Source organism: Pan paniscus, chromosome 5 (genome assembly GCF_029289425.2).
Source record: "Pan paniscus chromosome 5, NHGRI_mPanPan1-v2.0_pri, whole genome shotgun sequence".
In the NCBI taxonomy this organism is placed as follows: domain Eukaryota; kingdom Metazoa; phylum Chordata; class Mammalia; order Primates; family Hominidae; genus Pan; species Pan paniscus.
Genome location: NC_073254.2, coordinates 56412827 through 56432153, shown reverse-complemented (window position 1 = coordinate 56432153; position 19327 = coordinate 56412827). Strand labels below are relative to the sequence as shown.

Here is a 19327-nt window from a genome sequence, read left to right as displayed (position 1 = left end):
AGGGGAGGAGGCCGCGCAGAGGAAGTGGGGGGCGTCACCTTGGGGAGGGCGCATCCTCCTCCTCTATTGGTCCTTGTCTCTCTAAGTAGCTTACCCTCTCTGCCGTTTTTGCTCCCTATCCCACCTCACTTCAGCGCTCCCACCCCCCCGCTGCTGTGTTCCCCACGCTCCAGCCCCAGCAGTGACTGTGCGCCCTCCCCCAGGTATGTGAGGAGCAGCGCTGTGAGGAGGAAGTCTTCCCCCTGGCCATGAACTACCTGGATCGCTACCTGTCTTGCGTCCCCACCCGAAAGGCGCAGTTGCAGCTCCTGGGTGCGGTCTGCATGCTGCTGGCCTCCAAGCTGCGCGAGACCACGCCCCTGACCATCGAAAAACTGTGCATCTACACCGACCACGCTGTCTCTCCCCGCCAGTTGCGGGTGCGTGTGTAACTCCCCCCACCCCCGACACGTATTGTCTCCCCACTTTCCAGGAAAAGGAAAGCTTGAGCTATCAGAGGCTTTCTGCCCCCTGGAGAGGAAGCAAGGCGATCAGGACCTTTGGGAAAGGAATTGGGGTGGAACAAACGATGGGGCATTGTGGTGTGATGGTTAGTATCACTCCCGCCCAGGCTTGAGCTGCAGGCAGGCATTAAACCCCCTCCTCCTGACCTCCAGGAGATGCCACTCCTTCCTGGTCTTTCCCCCAGATAGCAACAAGTCAAACTGCATGTCTACACTCACTAGTACTTTGCCTCTGGGTTTACGCAGCCACCATGAGTTATTTATTGGCAGCAGAAGGGCATGCCTGCACACCCCCACTGGAGTAGGGGAGTGGAATGCGCTTCATGTGGGGGAAGGGGGTTTTGCCTTGGTTGAGTCTTTATCCTCATGTGGACTTTGTGATAGAAAAGCCTCCCAGAGCCAATTAAAGCCAGGCCCTGATTGCTTTAAGGAAGGGCTGATGTATTTCATCCCACCTTCTTTGCTTCCTCTTATATCCCGGAAGAAACAGCTTCTTCCTAATCCTTCCTCGTCCTCATTCTGAGGAACTGGAGCAGCTGCTTTGGGCCTGGTGGAAACAGCTCCCTCTTCCCCCCTTAGCCCAAGGCCCAAGCTGAGGGACAGACAGGGAGGTGAGCTGCATCTGCTTCCGATGTGATAATGGTGCCCCCTCCCCCGGCCCGCCCTCTCTGACCAAGGTCTTTCATAACCCTGTGGGGAGCTGCTGTCACTCCTGTGGTTTGGGAAGTGGCTCCCTGGGCCTCTTGCTGGAAACTTGGGCTGGGCTCAGGCCGGGCAGGAAAGTCACCGGTTCTGTCCCGCCTCAGAAGGAGCCTGGGGAGGAGGCGGGGGAGCTGCTGGATCTGGAAGAGGTTATTTAGGACATGCAGATTGTCTCCTAGGGAGGCTGGGGGAGAGGGTGGGTGAGCTGGCACCTTCCTCCACCTTGCTCTGTGGCGGGCCAAGTCTTCTGCTGACCCTGAGAGGAGTCTCTGGGCCCCGTCTCCCAGGGAGGAGGGCAGCAAGCAGGCTGCTGTGATTGGCTGGCAGGGAAGCCAGGGTACTGGGGCCCCCGACTGCTGTGAGTCGAGGAACAGGATTCCTCTTCCTGCCAAGTAGCTCAGAGATGGGAGTAGGAGGCCAGAGTTGGGAATCCAGGAGGCGCCACAGCTCTTTGTGATGAATCTGGTAGTTTTTGGCAAGTCTGAAGGTGGAGCTAGTTTCCAGGGCCAGAGAGCAAGATGTTTTTGGAGGGGTTGGGGCTGGAAGGTAGAAGGGGAACTTCCTTTTTGTGAAAAGATGGAGGTGGTTTGTGTGCCCACGTATGAGGGTTTTTCAGTACAGGCAAAAAGTACTCTTTCCTCTGCCTGAGCTGGGGGTGGAGTGCCCAAAAGACTTCCTAGAAGGTCAAGGTTGGAAGGGACCTCTGAGAACTCCAGTTGGTCCAAATCCGTGTGCAGCAGAGGAGGCTGAGGCCCAAGGAAGGAGGGAAAGGTCCTGCCTCAGCATCGCACTGAGCAGATGAGTGTAGAACCTGGGTCTTCTAGCTAGACCAGGTTGCCTTAAAAGTCAGGAATGTGATGGCCGCTGCCACCTACTGAAGCTAAGCACTCCCAGGGGTGTGTTCTCCACCAGTTAACACTGGGATTCTCTGGTTGCCTGGATATGGGGAAGGGTGGCCACTTTCCCTCAAACACAACCCCTTGCCTCCCCATAGGGAGAGTCCCACTCCCAGTTGCCTTCCAGATGCTTCCTTAGAAGCTGGGTCCCTTCTGTTTACTGCTGAGTTAGGAGTTGGCTCCTGGGACGTGCACTAGGGGTAGCGTTGTAATTTATCTGTCTCACTTCTGGCTCCAGGCCAGGCTCTTTTCTCTGGGGCTCTGTGAGGGTAGGGGTTGATTTGAGAGGCTGACACCTAAGCTGGGGCCAAGAGAGAGACAGCTGTGGCTGGGGCCTGGAAGAGGTTGGGTGGGGTTGCCATTTCTGCCTCAATAAGGAGTCAAACCCACAAGTTCCTTCCTGAGATAAAACAATGAAGAAATCCTCATGTGTGCAACTCAGAAATGGGGCCAGGTCTGGGAACCCATGACGAGTGGACTGGGGTGGAGCTCCCAGCCTTCTCCCGAGACCTAGTACTGGCAGGTAGGCTTGGGTAGGTGAGGATAGGGCTTGATCCCTCCGGAATCATTTGGAGCCATCCTGTCTGGCTTGGCCTCTACCTATCCTCCTGAAAGTCAAGTGGCATGGGGCACTACGGGTTCCAGCTAAAGGGGGTGGGGTGGGGTGCTATACCTCAGGACCCATCCCTGATATCCTACCAAGGGGATGTGGCTTGGGTTGGGCAATCTCCCCTTTGAGGAACCTGAGAAAAGGCTCTGTGGCTGTCATTGGAGGAGTCATACTCCCTTCTGTTGATTCAAGAAGTGTGGACTTGGCTGGGATGCAGAGTTGCAGGGGAAGCTAGTGGTGATCTCCCCTTTCACAAATCCTTGGGGTTGAGAGAGTCTTTCCGCTTCATCCCAGAAGAGAGCCCAGTTCATGGTGATGCTGTGGTATCTGCTGCTTCCGTCTTTCAGCCCTGGCTGGAGAAATCCTCAGAGCCCTGAATGAAGTCAGGAGAAGGCCTGGATTATTGGCCCCTTAAACATAACCAGACAGGATTAAAAGGGATAATCCATGTAAAGCATGTTGTCCTGGCACCTAGTAAATGATCAGTAAGTGCTCAAAGCACATGCCTCCTCCTCTTCCCTGCCTTGAACTCCATGGTGCCCGGCCTTAAAATCAGAAACAGAACTGGGGTCTTGGGCTTTAAAAGTTTGATGGGCTTCCCTGCCTGAGACTTTGAGACTTCTGCTTTGCTCCCTCCTCTTCTCTTCTCCAGCCACTGACCCCACCCTTTCCCCGCTTTTTCAGGACTGGGAGGTGCTGGTCCTAGGGAAGCTCAAGTGGGACCTGGCTGCTGTGATTGCACATGATTTCCTGGCCCTCATTCTGCACCGGCTCTCTCTGCCCCGTGACCGACAGGCCTTGGTCAAAAAGCATGCCCAGACCTTTTTGGCCCTCTGTGCTACAGGTAAGAGCCCTATGCACATTTTTGCCAAATTGGAAAAATCAGAAGACTTATAAGGGTGAGAGGTAACTAGAAGATTCTGGTTTATACTGTCAAAATTCCTTTGTGAAAATTACACCCCCTCTGAGCCCCCAGTCTCAATGCAGAAAAGCAGGTTATAATCAGCTATATGGGATCTCAGACCCCTCCAGTTTGTAGGGGGGACACTGAGGGTATAGAGAGAAGTGACTTGCCCAAGGTCTCACAGTGAACAGGTTGGGAACAGAACCCCAGTCTCTTGGCCCTAGTTGTGTTCCCACACTAGGGAGTGTCTTGTCTATTCCCGGGACCTATGGAAACTGGCAGTTGGTCCTGATCTCTAGGAAAGATACTCTTTCCTGTCTTCCTCCCTTGCTGATATCTTGCCCCACCCACTGCTGGAGTTTTCCAGCATGTCCTCTGCTCTACTCATGCTGCCTGGCACTTTCCAAGGAGTCGGAAGTCCATGCTGGCCGTTATCCTTCAGGTTTCCTTCTCTCATGGTTCCCTTTCCTCCTCTCCAAGATTATACCTTTGCCATGTACCCGCCATCCATGATCGCCACGGGCAGCATTGGGGCTGCAGTGCAAGGCCTGGGTGCCTGCTCCATGTCCGGGGATGAGCTCACAGAGCTGCTGGCAGGGATCACTGGCACTGAAGTGGTGAGTGCTGGGCAGCTGGGCAGCAGCCTCTTCATTCATAAAGTAGTGCTATGCCCTGAGCCTCCAGTAGAGGGAAACCTCCAACCCCAACCTGGTCCCAAGTCCTGGTTTCACAACCTTGGGGCTTTGTGGCTTTTTATCTCCTGCCTTGGTCTGGGGAAGAGCAAGTATCTTGGGTGGGGTGAAGGGCACTGGCCCTAGGGGTTCTTTTCTTGCCAAGTGGTGTGCTGGAGTGGGGGTGGGGGGTTTGGTGTCAGATGCAGGGCTGCTCTCACACTCCCTTGCCACATCCTCTTGCTAGTTTCTGAGAACTAAAGAGCGATTCCTGGGGCCGGGCTGTGGCCTAACCTCCCCAGACTTCCCCATGTGTTGGGAGCTGTCCTTCTCCTGCACCTGCTGCCAGATGCTATGGGGGGAGTGTTTGCTCCTCACTCTTCTCCCATGTTCCCAGGACTGCCTGCGGGCCTGTCAGGAGCAGATCGAAGCTGCACTCAGGGAGAGCCTCAGGGAAGCCGCTCAGACCAGCTCCAGCCCAGTGCCCAAAGCCCCCCGGGGCTCCAGCAGCCAAGGGCCCAGCCAGACCAGCACTCCTACAGATGTCACAGCCATACACCTGTAGCCCTGGAGAGGCCCTCTGGAGTGGCCACTAAGCAGAGGAGGGGCCGCTGCCACCCACCTCCCTGCCTCCAGGAACCACACCACATCTAAGCCTGAAGGGGTGTCTGTTCCCCCTTCACAAAGCCCAAGGGGTCTGGTCCTACCCATCCCCGCAGTGTGCACTAAGGGGCCTGGCCAGCCATGTCTGCATTTCGGTGGCTAGTCAAGCTCCTCCTCCCTGCATCTGACCAGCAGCGCCTTTCCCAACTCTAGCTGGGGGTGGGCCAGGCTGATGGGACAGAATTGGATACATACACCAGCATTCCTTTTGAACGCCCCCCACCCCCCCCCCCCGGGGGCTCTCATGTTTTCAACTGCCAAAATGCTCTAGTGCCTTCTAAAGGTGTTGTCCCTTCTAGGGTTATTGCATTTGGATTGGGGTCACTCTAAAATTTAATGCATGATAGACACCTATGAGGGGGAATAGTCTAGATGGCTCCTCTCAGTACTTTGGAGGCCCCTATATAATCCGTGCTGACAGCTGCTCCTAGAGGGAGGGGCCTAGGCCTCAGTCAGAGAAGCTATAAATTCCTCTTTGCTTTGCTTTCTGCTCAGCTTCTCCTGTGTGATTGACAGCTTTGCTGCTGAAGGCTCATTTTAATTTATTAATTGCTTTGAGCACAACTTTAAGAGGACGTAATGGGGTCCTGGCCATCCCACAAGTGGTGGTAACCCTGGTGGTTGCTGTTTTCCTCCCTTCTGCTACTGGCAAAAGGATCTTTGTGGCCAAGGAGCTGCTACAGCCTGGGGTGGGGTCATGCCCTCCTCTCCCATTGTCCCTCTGCCCCATCCTCCAGCAGGGAAAATGCAGCAGGGATGCCCTGGAGGTGGCTGAGCCCCTGTCTAGAGAGGGAGGCAAGCCCTGTTGACACAGGTCTTTCCTAAGGCCGCAAGGTTCAGGCTGGTGGCCCAGGACCATCATCCTACTGTAATAAAGATGATTGTGAAATAAAACTGGCTTTGGCTTCTTGGATTGGTGTGTGGGTAAGTCTATTTCTGCACTGTATGAGGTAAGGAGGTGGAAGTCAATGGTCTAAAGCAGGGATCATTGAGCCTTTTCTGTAAAGGGCTGGATATTTAGGCTTTGTGGGGTACATGGTCTCTGACCCAAATATAGTCAGTTCTGCTTTATAATGTGACCTATGCGTTCCTAAAAATCACTATGCCATGCAAAATTGCACAATAAAAACCACAGGTCTCATGGGAAAAATGGGGCTTGAAGCACAACACTCAAATGAGTGACACATTTAAAAAAAAAGGATAGCTTGGTTTTTACATATGTCAAATGGTTGAGAAATTATATCACAATAAATACGGCCTTTTATCTTGAAGACATGCACTTTGCTTTTGGAAGTGGACGTCGGAAGGGTTGCTCAACACAGGTGGGGAGATGAGTGAGGTAGCTGGTACATGTTTAGGTGTGAGTTTTGTGTACTACTTAGGCTTGGTTCAGCTAGGTACAGTTTCCCATATTCACCTACTATTTCTCGAGGATGAAATCACACACAAGCAAACATGAAGTTTGCGTTATGATCAAACTGTTCCCAAATATATTAAATGGGTTGGAACAAATGCGCAATTTCGAAAGCAAATAACAAGGGTTATAGCAGGATTATACTTAAACTCTGCTGTTGTAGCACAAAAGCAGCCACAGAAAACATGTAAATGGGTGAGCATGGCTGTTCCAACAAAACTATTTATGGATGCTGAAACTGGAATTTCATGTAATTCCTACCTATCACAAAATACTGTTTTAATTTTTTCCCCATTTAAAAATGGAAAAATCATTCTTAGCTCATGGGCCACACAAAAATGGGCACTTGGGCTGGGTGCAGTGGCTCATGCCTGTAATCCCAGCACTTTGGGAGGCCGAGGCGGGTGGATCGCCTGAGGTCAGGAGTTTGAGACCAGCCTGGCCAACCTGGTGAAACCCCTTCTCCACCCTGTCTCTACTAAAAATACAAAAATTAGCCAGGCGTGGTGGCACGCACCTGTAGTCCCAGCTACTCAGGAGGCTGAGGCAGGAGAATCTCTTGAACCATGGAGGCGGAGGTTGCAGCGAGCCGAGATCATGCCACTGTACTCCAGCCTGGGCGACAGAGCGAGACTCCGTCTCAAAAAACAAATCAACAAAAAAAGGGGCACTTGGCCCTAGTTTACTAGTCACTAGTCTAAAGCTTTCATTGGCTGAAAAGCCAGAAAGGGAGCCTGTTTGATGCTAGCTCTGATCTAACCATTCTTGGGCCCAGCCTTATTCTCTGGCCTTTTTTTTTTTTTTTTTTTGAGACAGTCTTGCTCCGTGGCCCAGGCTGGAGTGTAGTGGCCCCAATCCTGGATCACTGCAACCTCCACCTCCCAGGTTGAAGCGATTCTCCTGCCTCAGCCTCCCAAGTAGCTGGGATTACAAGCACACGCCACCACACCCAGCTAATTTTTGTTATTTTTAGTAGAGAAGGGGTTTCACCATGTTGGCCAGGCTGGTCTCGAACTCCTGAACTCAGGTAATCCACCCACCTCAGCCTCCCAAAGTGCTGGGATTACAGGCGTGAGCCACCAAGCACAGCCTCTCTGGCCTTTCTTGACTCTATCTCTGCTTTCCCCAAGGAGTTTTCTCTTGCAGTCCTTTCATCCACTGCTGAGACACGACCATCTTTGGACAACCTGCTCCTGGCTGCTGTAGCCTGTGATGGGGGAAGGCAGAGGATGTGTCCCCTGGGGGCTAACAAGGTGAGTGCAGCCTGGAGAAACAAGCTTGGAGATCAAGGGAGGTGGGTCCTATATAAACAGGACAAGAATGTCCTCCGTCCTCCAGATACTAACAGGAGTAATGCCTACCTCCATTGACTACACCAAACACAGAGGTTCAATAAATATCTGCCTTTGCCTTTATCCACAGTGACCTGACACAATAGCCATAGAAAAAGTACTCACACCAAGCCCCAGCTGGGGACTGGGAATGCTAGCGTATGGTATCTCAAGTTGGCTCTCAGAACTAAACAGGGATAAGGGCCTAGAATGGAAGAGGGAACCAGCCAGACCCTCAGTCCTTCCTGTCCTGGACTGGGAGCCACAGATGTCCCTGTGATCTGTCACTGCCCTGATCTGGGTCTTCAGCCATTAAGGCTCAGTGTCATCTTCAGTCACCAAAGGGGGTCTTGGTGTCCTTCCAAACCCCTTTGGCCAGGACAGCTGACTGTTTTCCTCACTCCATGGTGATGGGAACATCTTCCACATCGCGGGGGACTGCACTCTGAAGCTCACGCCTGATTTCGGGCGATAGCTGTGGATGGGGCTGCAGCCGGAGCAGTTCTAAGAGGGCCTCTTTCTGGTCTGTGGCCAAGTCGGCCTTGTAGCGCTGGACCAAAGTCAGGAGGCACTGGTGCCACAGCACAGGCAGTTCACGCTTCTCTGTCCGGAACCCCAGGAAGTGGAAGACTAGGGCATCCAGCACCCGGTAAGGCAGTGCATACTTCTTATCCAGCAGCAGTCGCAGGAAGATGCTGTTGGCACCGCTGTATTCCATCTCAGCAATTTTCAGCATGGCCGCACTAGTGGGAAAGGGAGGTGGGGTAGAGTTAGCAGGGAAAACATTGGAAGAAGGATCCTACTTCTCCCTCTATGCTTTCCCCTTTTTTTCTTCCCCTCTGCTGGCCCTTACACTATGGTATTCCCCAGGGACCTTCTCACCTACCCAATCATATTATACTCCCTTGACCTCAGTCACCATCTCTACAGGGATCCACCCAAATCTCTATCTCTAGCATAGACTGCTTGTTTCAGTACCCAACTAGAGTATGGTCCAAATATCTCAACGTCTCCACCCTAACTACTTTCTTCCTGTGTTTCCTACTCATTTGTTTATCTATTTACTGAGAACTTACTTTATACCAGGCACTCGGGCCCTGTTGTTGCACAACTTACATTTAGGGGGATAATGATACACCTACTCACTGGCTCAAACAAGCACAAACCCAAGGCTTTCCTTAGCTCCTTCTCCACTCTGCCCATTCCCAAGTCCTGGCAGTTCCACTATCTGGATATCCACTGACCAGCCCCCTTCCACCCCCAGCAATACTACCTGGAGTGCAACACAGGGATGGAGCACTTGGTGATGATGCTACCCACAATGATGGCTTCCCGGAGGGTACAAGTGCCAGACTCGCACAGTGGAATCAGGATCCCTAGGGAGAGTCAAAGGGCAGCCACTGTGAGCCCAGGATGAGAAAAAGGAGTTACAGCAGGAAGCATTCCCACCCAGCCCAGGGACAGCTAGCAATTTCCCACACCAGGCCTGCTGTGTTCCCCATAGAAGCTCCAGCCCTTCCCTTTCTTCCGTGCCTCTGGGATCCCACCTTTGAACCAGGCTCCAGGTTTGAAAAGGGCCTTCTTGAGAGCCATGTAGAGATGGAAGTTGAGTCGTTTGTATTCAGCAACGTCATCTCGTACTCGAGGGAGCAGGACAAGGTTGTAGAAGCGCTGGGCCATGCGTTCCTTCAGGTTAGAGGCAAAAATCCTAGTGGGAGTTAAGCGGGGGAAGTTTCCAACTCACACGACAGTCTGGACCCGGCCCATTAAATATCACCATGGATAGTGCATACAAGAGGTTTTAAAGTAAAATATGGGACCTTTCTTTCAGTGGGGGATGTGTGGGAGCTGTGTGCATGCAACACCCATCAGCTTAGAGAATAGGAGGGGCAATGAGATATACCCAAATGGGGAGCGCCGTTTGTCTGTGGGAGAGCCAGAGCTCGTGCAAACTGATGGCTACTCAGCTACTCTCCTTCCTCTTGCTATCACGACTCCTCTCGATTCTGCTATCACTAGGGCCCTGAGCATGCCTGGGCAGTCACAGACTTCTGAGGGTCCTGCTACAGGGTTGTATCCCAGTGGCTATAAAAGCCTCTCCCGTAGAAATTCATCACAGAGAGTTGTATCCCAGTAGCTATAAAAGCCTCTCCCCTAGAAATTCATCATGGAGGGTTCCTAACTGGCTCACTGGGTCTTGGCCCCAAAAAATGACACAGGAAAAGCTAGAAAAATGATGCTATAAAGTAGCACAGAGAGGGCCCTGGGGCAAAGCTCAAATGCCCTGGGGCCAGAGGCAAGGAAAGCCTGTCCGTCCCAAACTCAGCCTGCACCTATAAACCCAAGGCCCCCGAACCCCCAGCTACTCTACCTGGTGGCCTGGTACATGGCGGCTGCAGTCCAGGCCTCCGGCTCTGTGACGTAGAGGATTTGCTCCCAGTTGGAGAGTGCAGGGATGATCTTAAATGCCTTGGGCAGTTTTCCACTGCGGTACTTAGATAATACCTAGGGATGAGGGAGGTAAAACAATCATTGTCATCCACATATGGCAAGCTTGCTGTGGGCTAGGAACTTGTCTGGGTGCTTTTAATATATTAACTCATTGCATCCCCACAATAACCTATAAGGAGGTGCCATTATTATGCTCATTTTACAGATGACCAGTGAGAGTTCCAGTAACCGACCCAAGGATGCCAAGTCATTTACAAGCAGAGCAGGAATCTGAACCCACACACTCTGCCTCTTAGGTCTGTTTTCTACTCCCATGACTTCTTTAGTATGCGATGCAGGCAAAAGGCAAAAAAGCCTGTGGCAGGAGCCCACAGCCCCCAAAGGGGTCTTCCACCATGGCTCCCCTCTCAGCTCTTACCTCCCGGACCCCCCTGTACACTTCTAGGACCCGGGGGTCCAGCTGGGGCATAGGGAAGCCCGACACCTCTGACATGACTGTCTCAACCTCTGTCTGCTTCTCAGTCAGCTTCTCCATGATGATGTCAGCCAGGGTGCGCCTAAGAGGGGAAGTGCCAAGGGGAGGGGAGAGAGGAGGCAAGGAGCACTGTGGTCACTGTCCAGGAAGCTCCAGACTCCCCACAGTCCCCTGTGAGCACCGCCATACTGCGATCCTGCTGGGATATGCAGCTTAGAGTTCTCTCTCTGTGCCCATTCATCCACCACAGACAGAATCACTGCAGGGTGCAAAGGAATTGAAAGTCATTCCATTTAGGACAAAGCTAGCAGTTGTATGGAGGTTATTATGAACCTCAACTCTGAAGTCAGTCTGCCCAGGTTCAAATCCTGGCTCACCCACTCCCTGGTATGATCTTGGGCATGTTACTTTACCTCTCTATGCCTCTGTTTCCTCATTTGTAAAATAGGGATAATAACGGTACCCACCTTAAAAGATTAATGGAAGGATTAAATAAGTTAATGTCTGTTCATTACTTGGAATGGTCAGTACACAGTAAGCGTTATCTATGGAAATATTTCTAAGACTGATTATATTCTTTTCAGCCTCCTTAAACAGAGTATTGTTGGGTGTATCAAACATAATCTTATCTTAATGATTCAGAATTACCATCGCCTTGAGCTGTCATATAATACTAGCATCTTCAGAGGCTGCTGAAGTGTATTTATTTATTTTTTTTGAGAGAGAGTCTAGCTCTGTTGCCCAGGTTGGCATGCAGTGGCACCATCATGGCTCACTGCAGCCTCTATCTCTCTGGCTCAAGCGATCTTCCCGCCTCAGTCTCTCGAGTAGCTGGGACCACAGGAACATAGTACAAGGCCCAGCTAGTTTTTTATTCTTCTGTAGAGATGGGGTCTCCCCATGTTGCCCAGGCTGGTCTCACACTCCTGGGCTCCTGCCTTGGCGTCCCAAAGTGCTAAGATTACAGGTCTGGGCTACCATGCCCAGACTGAAATGTATTTAAAGCTGCTTCTCAGTTGGGCGCAGTGGCTCATGCTTGTAATCCCAGTACTTTGGGAGGCTGAGGGAGGTGGATCACGTGAGGTCAGGAGTTTGAGACCAGCCTGGCCAACATGGTGAAACCCTGTCTCTACTAATAAAACAAAAATTAGCCAGGCGTGGTGGTACGTGCCTGTAATCCCAGCTACTCGAGAGGCTGAGGTTGCAGTGAGCTGAGATCATGCCACTGCCCTCCAGCGTGGGTGACAGAGTGAGATCCTGTCACAAAACAAAACCAAAAACAAACTGCTCCTCTTTTCTGAGGTCCTACTCAATGCCAGGCACTGAGTTTGGGACTTTTCAGTCCTAGAGTCAGCGCAACACTTATAGGACACGGAAACTTATGCAGACATGGGAACTGGGCCTCAGGTTAATAACTCACCCAAGGCCTCACAGCTGTCAGGTGGGGGGTAAGAGTCAAACTCAGGTTTTTGAAAGTCTTAAGTTAAGGTGCTTTATAGTACCTTATAATGTGCCCCCAAACTAAATGGCCTCTGATTGTTGAATTCATGTGGATCTAGGCTTGCTTTCTGAAGATGCCAGCTATCATTTTTTATGACTGCCAGGAGTTCTGAGTACTTCAAGGAGCTTGTCTACTCTATTTACTACAAGCTGGAAAAGCATTCTGCTAAATTGGTCAGCATTATCAGTGAAGTAGGAGTTATGAGGTGCTGAGTGAGAACCTGAGAGGCTTTCTGGGGGGACAAGCCCAAGTACATACTTTATGACATGTATTTCAACTGTTAGGCATCAATCTGGGAGAGGGGCTCATTTTCATTTCTTCATTCTGCATTTTCAAATAAGCTGCCACAGAATTTATCAGCCTCCCTGTCCTTTTATAGTATGATTAGCAATGAGATGCATTAGCCCAAAACAGCCTAAAGTATCAGGGACACCATTATGTTAATATCACAGGGTCAGAATGAACTGGTTGAGGACCCTTATCCTAGACTCCACTCCCAAGGGCCAAAATTTATGGGCTCAGGAGTTTGACCACAGGCAGTCTAAATGCCTGCATGTTTTGGAGCTAGCATTTATTATAGATGGGAATAAATTAGTGGTCCTAACTAGGGGCAGTCTTGTCTCCCAGAGGACATTTGGCAATGTCTGATGTCATTTTTGGTTTTCACAACTGGGGGAAGGTTGCTACTGGAGTCTAGAAGTAGAGATCAGAGATATCTACTAAACCTCCTACACTGCACAGGACAGCCTCCACACACACACAAAATTACCCAGCCCAAAATGTCAATAATGCTGAGGTTGAAAAACCTTGGCTTAAATGAAGCTTAGGATATGAAGACTTGTCCAAGGAAGTTGAGCTTACCGCTAAAAAAACTAAGAATACCAAAACCAAATGCAATAGGATGGCTCTCCCCAGAGGTGTAAAAGGGGCCTGGAACTGTTTCCCTGGCAATTGGGCAGTTGTACAACAAATGGACAGAAGGACACAATGTTTTTTGAGGCTGGGTCATTCCTACTCACAGTGGTCCTTTGAGGATGGGCCAGTTTTGTCAAGGTGGTCCCCTACAACTAGCAACTCCAGGGCCCTTTCCAAAGGTAGGGAATCATAAGTCTGCCAGGGAACTTGTTTTCCTGTGGGAACTTTCTACAAGGACTCATTATCCCAAATCCCCAGGCCTACCTGGCAGGAGGGTTCTTGTTCATGAACATCTCTATGGCACGCTCATCCTCAGGGTCCACAACCACCTCTGCATGGTGGCCCGCTGCTGTCATTGTGGCAGCCTTCTCCAGGGTGGGCCACTCCTCGTCCTCGTCATCTGATCCATCCTGAGGCATTCTTGGACCTAGAAGAGGGGAGACTAAATAGATGAGCACAGCAAAAGGTAGCTGAGGGATTTCGTCAGTTTAACTTTAGCCATTACGTAGTACAGGCCTCACATGTGGTTGTGATAGACGCAGGTATGTGCAGTGAAACAAATGAGGCATGCATTAGCTCCCTGTCCCCAGGGGCTTGCAATCATGCTTGAGAAACAAAATGTATACACAGGAAACAATAAGAAAAGCAATGGCCATAAATAATAGTTAACATACCATACTCAGTTATGTAGAAGGAACTTTTTTTTTTTTTTTTGAAATGGAGTCTTGCTCTGTCACCCACACTGGAGTGCAGTGGCTCGATCTCAGCTCACTGCAAGCTCCGCCTCCCGGGTTCATGCCATTCTCCTGCCTCAGCCTCCCAAGCAGCTGGGACTACAGGCATAAGCCACCAGCCCGGCTAATTTTTTGTATTTTTAGTAGAGTTGGGGTTTCACCATGTTGACCAGAATGGTCTCGATCTCTTGACCTCGTGATCCGCCCGCCTTGGCCTCCCAAAATGCTGGGATTACAGGGCGTGAGCCACTGTTCCCGGCCTGTAGAAGGAACTTCTAAACACTATACCCATGTTAACTGTTTAATCCTTATAAACCCAAGAAGTGGCCGGGCACGGTGGCTCACGCCTGTAATCCCAGCACTTTGGGAGGCCGAGGCAGGCAGATCACGAGGTCAAGAGATCGAAACCACCCTGGTCAACATGGTGAAACCCCATCTCTACTAAAAATACAAAAATTAGCTGGGCGTGGTGGTGGGCGCCTGTAGTCCCAGCTATCTGGAAGGCTGAGGCAGGAGAATCACTTGAACCCAGGAGGTGGAGGTTGCAGTGAGCCAAGGTCACGCCACTGCACTCCAGCCTGGCGACAAAGCGAGACTCCGTCTCAAAAAATATATATAAAATTAAAAAAAATAAAATAAACCTTCTTATGGAACAATGGCAAATAAATAAATAAATAAGAATAAACCCAAGAAGTGGATACTATTACTACACCCAGTTTCAAACGAGGACATTGAAGCACTGAGAAGCTGGGTAATTTGCCCAAGACAGGTAGTCTGGGTCTAGACTGCATTCTTCACCACTATTCTACACATATTCGGGTTTGATTATATGCCACAATGAGTAGTAGAGACAACATATGCACTTAAAGGATGAGTGGTGAGGACAGTTAGGCGCTGGATGGGCAGTTTGGGAGCAGAAGGAGTGTGTTCCAGACGTGGAGAAAATAAGGCTTGGATATAAGAGTCTCCTAGGCAATAGCAATAAATAATGCTAGGTATGTGGGAAAGGTGAAGCCACACTGGAGGGCCTTTAAATTCAGGCAGTAGAGTTCAGATTTCAATCCACCAGTCCATTTAAATACATGAAGTTGGCTGGGCGTGGTGGCTCACGCCTGTAATCCCACCATTTTGGGAGACCAAGGCGGGTGGATCATGAGATTGGGAGTTCGAGACCAGCCTGACTAACAGGGATAAGCCCCGTCTCTACTAAAAATACAAAATTAGCCGGGCTTGGTGGCGCATGCCTATAATCCCAGCTACTTGGGAAGGCTGAGGCATGAGAATCGCTTGAACCCGGGAGGCGGAGGTTGAGGTGAGGTGAGCTGAGATCGCGCCACTGCACTCCAGCCTGGGCAACAACAGCAAAACTCTGTCTCAAAAAAATAAATAAATAAATAAATAAAAATAAATAGGCCGGGCGCGGTGGCTCACGCCTGTAATCCCAGCACTTAGAGAGACCAAGGCGGGCGGATCACGAGGTCAGGAGACTGAGACCATCCTGGCTAACACGGTGAAACCCCGTCTCTACTAAAAATACAAAAAATTAGCCGGGTGTGGTGGCGGGCGCCTGTAGTCCCAGCTACTCGGGAGGCTGAGGCAGGAGAATGGTGTGAACCCGGAAGGCGGAGCTTGCAGTGAGCCAAGATTGCGCCACTGCACTCCAGCCTGGGCGACAGAGCGAGACTCCGTCTTAAAAAAAAAAAAAAAAAAAAAAAAATGAAGTTAGTCCATTTAAATAACTTCCGTTTTTGGAAGGCTACATGTCTGGGCATCTGGAAAGGGGTCTAATAATCCAAGTGGGGAGCTATAATGCTACGTATCAATAGGTCATTAACAACAAAGGCAGTGTGTGATAAACACTAAATAAGGGGGAACAGACATTTTGTCTCCACGTTCCAAAGGTCCCCCAAATTTGTACTTTGTAGGTGGTTCTCCTTAGCGCCAGACCCTAACTCCAGGTGTCTCCTGTAAGCTGCTCTTGGATGACTCACAGGCACCTCAAATCTCACCAGTTATCAACTAAACTAATTTTCTTTCCCTCCTAGGTCTACACTGCTAACCACCCACAGCTCAGTAAACGGCACCATCGTCCACCCAATGCTAAGCCTGGGAGGTACTCTTGCCTCATTCCCTGCCCTCACCCTCAACACCCAATCAATTACTAAATCATATTCAATTTTACCTCATAGACTGTCTCTCACATGCTTCACAGCCCCATCTAAGCCTAGATCAGCATCATCTCTTGCCTGGATTTATTCAACAGTCGCCCACTGGTCTCTATGTTTCTGACCTTGCTTCCCTCCAACTCATCTTCCACTCTGCAGACGGTCACCTTCCAGAAACACATATTTGATTTGATCAGCCCTGTCCTTAAAATTCTCCAGTAGCTTCCCATTCTTCCCACTGCTGTTAGGATGGTTTTAAAATCTTTTGTAGGCTTGGCTCCCACCTACCTGACCATCATTCATTACCGATTAACCCAGTCATTCAGCAAACACCAAGCACCTACTATATGTGAGGCACTGTTCGGGGTGCTGGCAATACATCCACGAACAACAGAAACCAAAAGACTTTGTTCTATACAGCTTACATTCTAATTGGAGGAGACAGTCTACGACCATACCACCCTGAACGCACCCAATCCTGTCTAAATGGAAGAGACCGACATAAATAAACATATAAATATATTGGGTTAAAAGATAAGTACTATGGGCTGGGTGCAGTGGCTCATGCCTGTAATCCCAGCACTTCGGGAGGCTGAGGCGGGTGGATCACCTGAGGTCAGGAGTTTGAGACCAGGCTGGCCAACATAGCGAAATCCCCATCTCTACTAAAAATACAAAAAAAAAAAAAAAAAAAAAAATTAGCTGGGTGTGGTGGCGGGCGCCTGTAATCCCAGCTACTTGGGAGGCTGAGGCAGGAGAATCGCTTGAACCCGGGAGGTGGAGGTTGCAGTGAGCCGAGATCGTGGTATTGCACTCAGCCTGGGTGACGGAGCGAGACTCTGTCTCAAAAAAAAAAAAAGATAAGTACTATGAAAAAAAGATAGGGCAGAAATGCTGGGAGTATGGAGATGGAGTAGAGTGCTGCAATGTTAAATGGAGTGGACAGGCCTCTCTGAGAAAGTAACCCTACAAGTGTATGAGAACAAACTATCCCAGAGAGAAGGAACAACCAGGCCAAACCCCCTAATTTCCCACGTTTAAGGCACAATGAAGCCTAAATAGGTGGAGTGAAATGGGCAAAGAGGAAAGCAGTAGAAGAGGTCAGACTGGCAAAGGAGGCAGATCATATAGTGCATTGTAGACCATTGTAATCCCCCACCTGTGAGTGCTTTGTAGAGAGTACGAGACACGGCAGGGTGCAGTAGCTCACACCTGTAATCCCAGCACTTTGGGAGGCCAAGGCAGGGAGGGTCGTTTGAGCCCAGGAGTTTGAGACCAAACTGGGCACCACTGTGAGACCTCATCTCTACAAATAATTAAATAATTAGCGGCCGGGTGCGGTGGCTCACGCCTGTAATCCCAGCATTTTGGGAGGCAGAGGTGGACGATGACCTGAAGTCAGGAGTTCAAGACTAGCCTGGCCAACATGGTGAAACCCCATCTCTACTGAAAATACAAAAATTAACTGGATGTGATGGCTCACGCCTGTAATCTCAGCTACTCAGAAGGCTGAGGCAGAAGAATTGCTTGGACCTAGGTGGCAGAGGTTGCAGTGAGCCAAGATTGCACCACTGCACTACAGCCTGGGCGACAGAACGACTCCGTCTCAAAAAAAAAAAAAAAAAAAAAAGAATTAGTTGGACATGGTGGCACACACCTGTGGTCCCAGCTATGTGGGAGGCTGAGGTGGAAAGACGGCTGGAGCCCAGGAGATTGAGGCTGCAGTTAGCTATGATTGTGCCACCGCACTCTATCCTGGGTGACAGAGCGAGAGACTCTGTCTCAAAAAAAAAGAAAAAAAGAAAAAACGGAGAATATGAGATACTAAAGAGGAGGCTACTGTGATAATCCAGGTGAGAGATTGTGGTGGCTACGACAGGATGGTGTTCCAAAGCGGTGAAAAGTGGTCTCATTTTGGATACACTTTGAAGGCAAAGTCATCAGAATTTCCTTACAGATCAGATGTGGGGAGGGAGAGACAGAGAGAGGAGATGGTGGGGGCAGGGAGAGAGAGGAGTCTAAAGTTTATCTTGAGCAAATGAAAGAATATGCTACTAACTGAGACAGGGAAGGCAATGGTGAGAGAAGGAGGTTTGGAGGGAAGGTCAGGATTTCTGTTTTGTACATGTTAAATTTGAGCTGTCTGTTAGATTTCAAATTGGAGATGCCAAATAGGCAGTTGAATATAAGAATCTGGATTTCATGGAAGAGATCAGGGCTAGACTATAAAGTTAGGAGTAGTCACTCAAGGATGGTATTTAAACCATGAAACTTGCCAGCACCAGAGAATATTTGAAGAGGTCAGAGGACTGAGGAGAAGAGGTTGCAATAAGAGTCAGCCAAGGATACTGAGAAGTGAGGTGGCAGTAAAACAGGAGTGTTGATGTCTTAGAACCCAAGTAAGGATACTGTGGCCAGAAGGCCACTATTCAATTGTGTCAAATATTGCTTTAGATGAGATCTGAGAAACGGATGAAGCACCTCAGAGGTCAACACTCCCTCCCTAGTGAGAAAACATCAGACGTCTTTCAATTCATCTCTCTCGCTCTTTGGCTGCTAAACAATGTGTTTTCTGCTCATAACACTTCCCATTCGTTTTTCAGTTCTCAGCTTAAAGGTCCTGCTGCAATCGGAGAAGCTTCTCAAGACCAATGCTATTGTTACCAGGGAAACGATACTTTATCATGGAAATATATTATTCTAAGAGTCTATTTAATTGCCTCTCTGCTGGGCTTGACTGTAAGGTCCTTAAGTTAGACGTGCCTGTGTTGTTTACTTCTGTACCCAAACATTCGATAGAATTCCGAGCATAGCGCAAAGCTCGTAGTGGGTATCCCATAAATATTTACAAAACCAATGGATACATGCTAGGAGCACTTAGTGGCGCGATCGATTACTGTTGGCCTAACTTCGGGCGTGTCTAGAAGGGAGTGCCTAAAACTAGGAGTGGGCGCGGAGGGCTCTAGACAGGGTTCAGTCTCCTTTGCAAGTGTAATACGGAACCCTTTGTTGACTCGAAGCAATTCCCCTGCCAGACACTTTTTAGCTGTCCACCCCGCCCCACTACTGGCCACTGTCTTCCTCGGACCTCATTCCAGACACTCACCCAGCCGCGTGGTGCGTTCCCGCGGCGCCGCGGGCTTGTCCCCAGTCCCATGCTCGGCCTCGAGTTCCTCCTGTTGCTGCCGTGCTTGCTGCAAAATCCGTCGGCTCAGCCGGGGCCCCACATACTCTTCCTCCGCTTCTCCGGTCCCGCGACCCCGCCGCTTCTCCCGGACCCCCGCCCGCACCGCATTCCCAGCCAGGATCTGATCGGCCAGGGGCGCATGTTTTTCCTGACCCCCGACCCCACGGGCCGCCTTGAATTTGGGCATTTTTCTCGAAAAAGTTGC

At 50.2% G+C, this 19327-nt stretch overlaps 2 protein-coding genes across 7 annotated transcripts in view; one reads left to right on the top strand and one right to left on the bottom strand.

The window, feature by feature from the left end:
• CCND3 (cyclin D3) overlaps nucleotides 1-5843 on the top strand; it is a 111673-nt gene extending 105830 nt beyond the window's left edge. For 3 of the 6 annotated variants that reach the window (XM_008958796.4, XM_003833304.5, XM_063604894.1), the window contains 4 exons: nucleotides 204-419; nucleotides 3396-3555; nucleotides 4096-4232; nucleotides 4684-5843. In XM_008958796.4, the coding sequence (XP_008957044.1) occupies nucleotides 249-419; nucleotides 3396-3555; nucleotides 4096-4232; nucleotides 4684-4851 (636 nt within the window). In that variant the 5' untranslated portion in view covers nucleotides 204-248 and the 3' untranslated portion in view covers nucleotides 4852-5843. Of the gene's footprint in view, nucleotides 1-203; nucleotides 420-3395; nucleotides 3556-4095 lie in introns of all 6 variants that reach the window. The other 3 variants (XM_008958798.4, XM_034962090.4, XM_063604893.1) reach the window with 2 other exon arrangements.
• Nucleotides 5844-7751: 1908 nt separating this feature from the next.
• Nucleotides 7752-19313, bottom strand: BYSL (bystin like). Its single transcript, XM_003833302.5, has 7 exons — nucleotides 19042-19313; nucleotides 13301-13463; nucleotides 10564-10702; nucleotides 10066-10199; nucleotides 9242-9402; nucleotides 8968-9070; nucleotides 7752-8437 (listed from the first exon to the last, which is right to left on the bottom strand). The coding sequence occupies exons 1-7, from the start codon at nucleotides 19307-19309 to the stop codon at nucleotides 8092-8094; spliced, it is 1314 nt and encodes a 437-aa protein (XP_003833350.1). The 5' UTR covers nucleotides 19310-19313; the 3' UTR covers nucleotides 7752-8091.
• Between the last annotated feature and the right edge of the window lie 14 nt (nucleotides 19314-19327).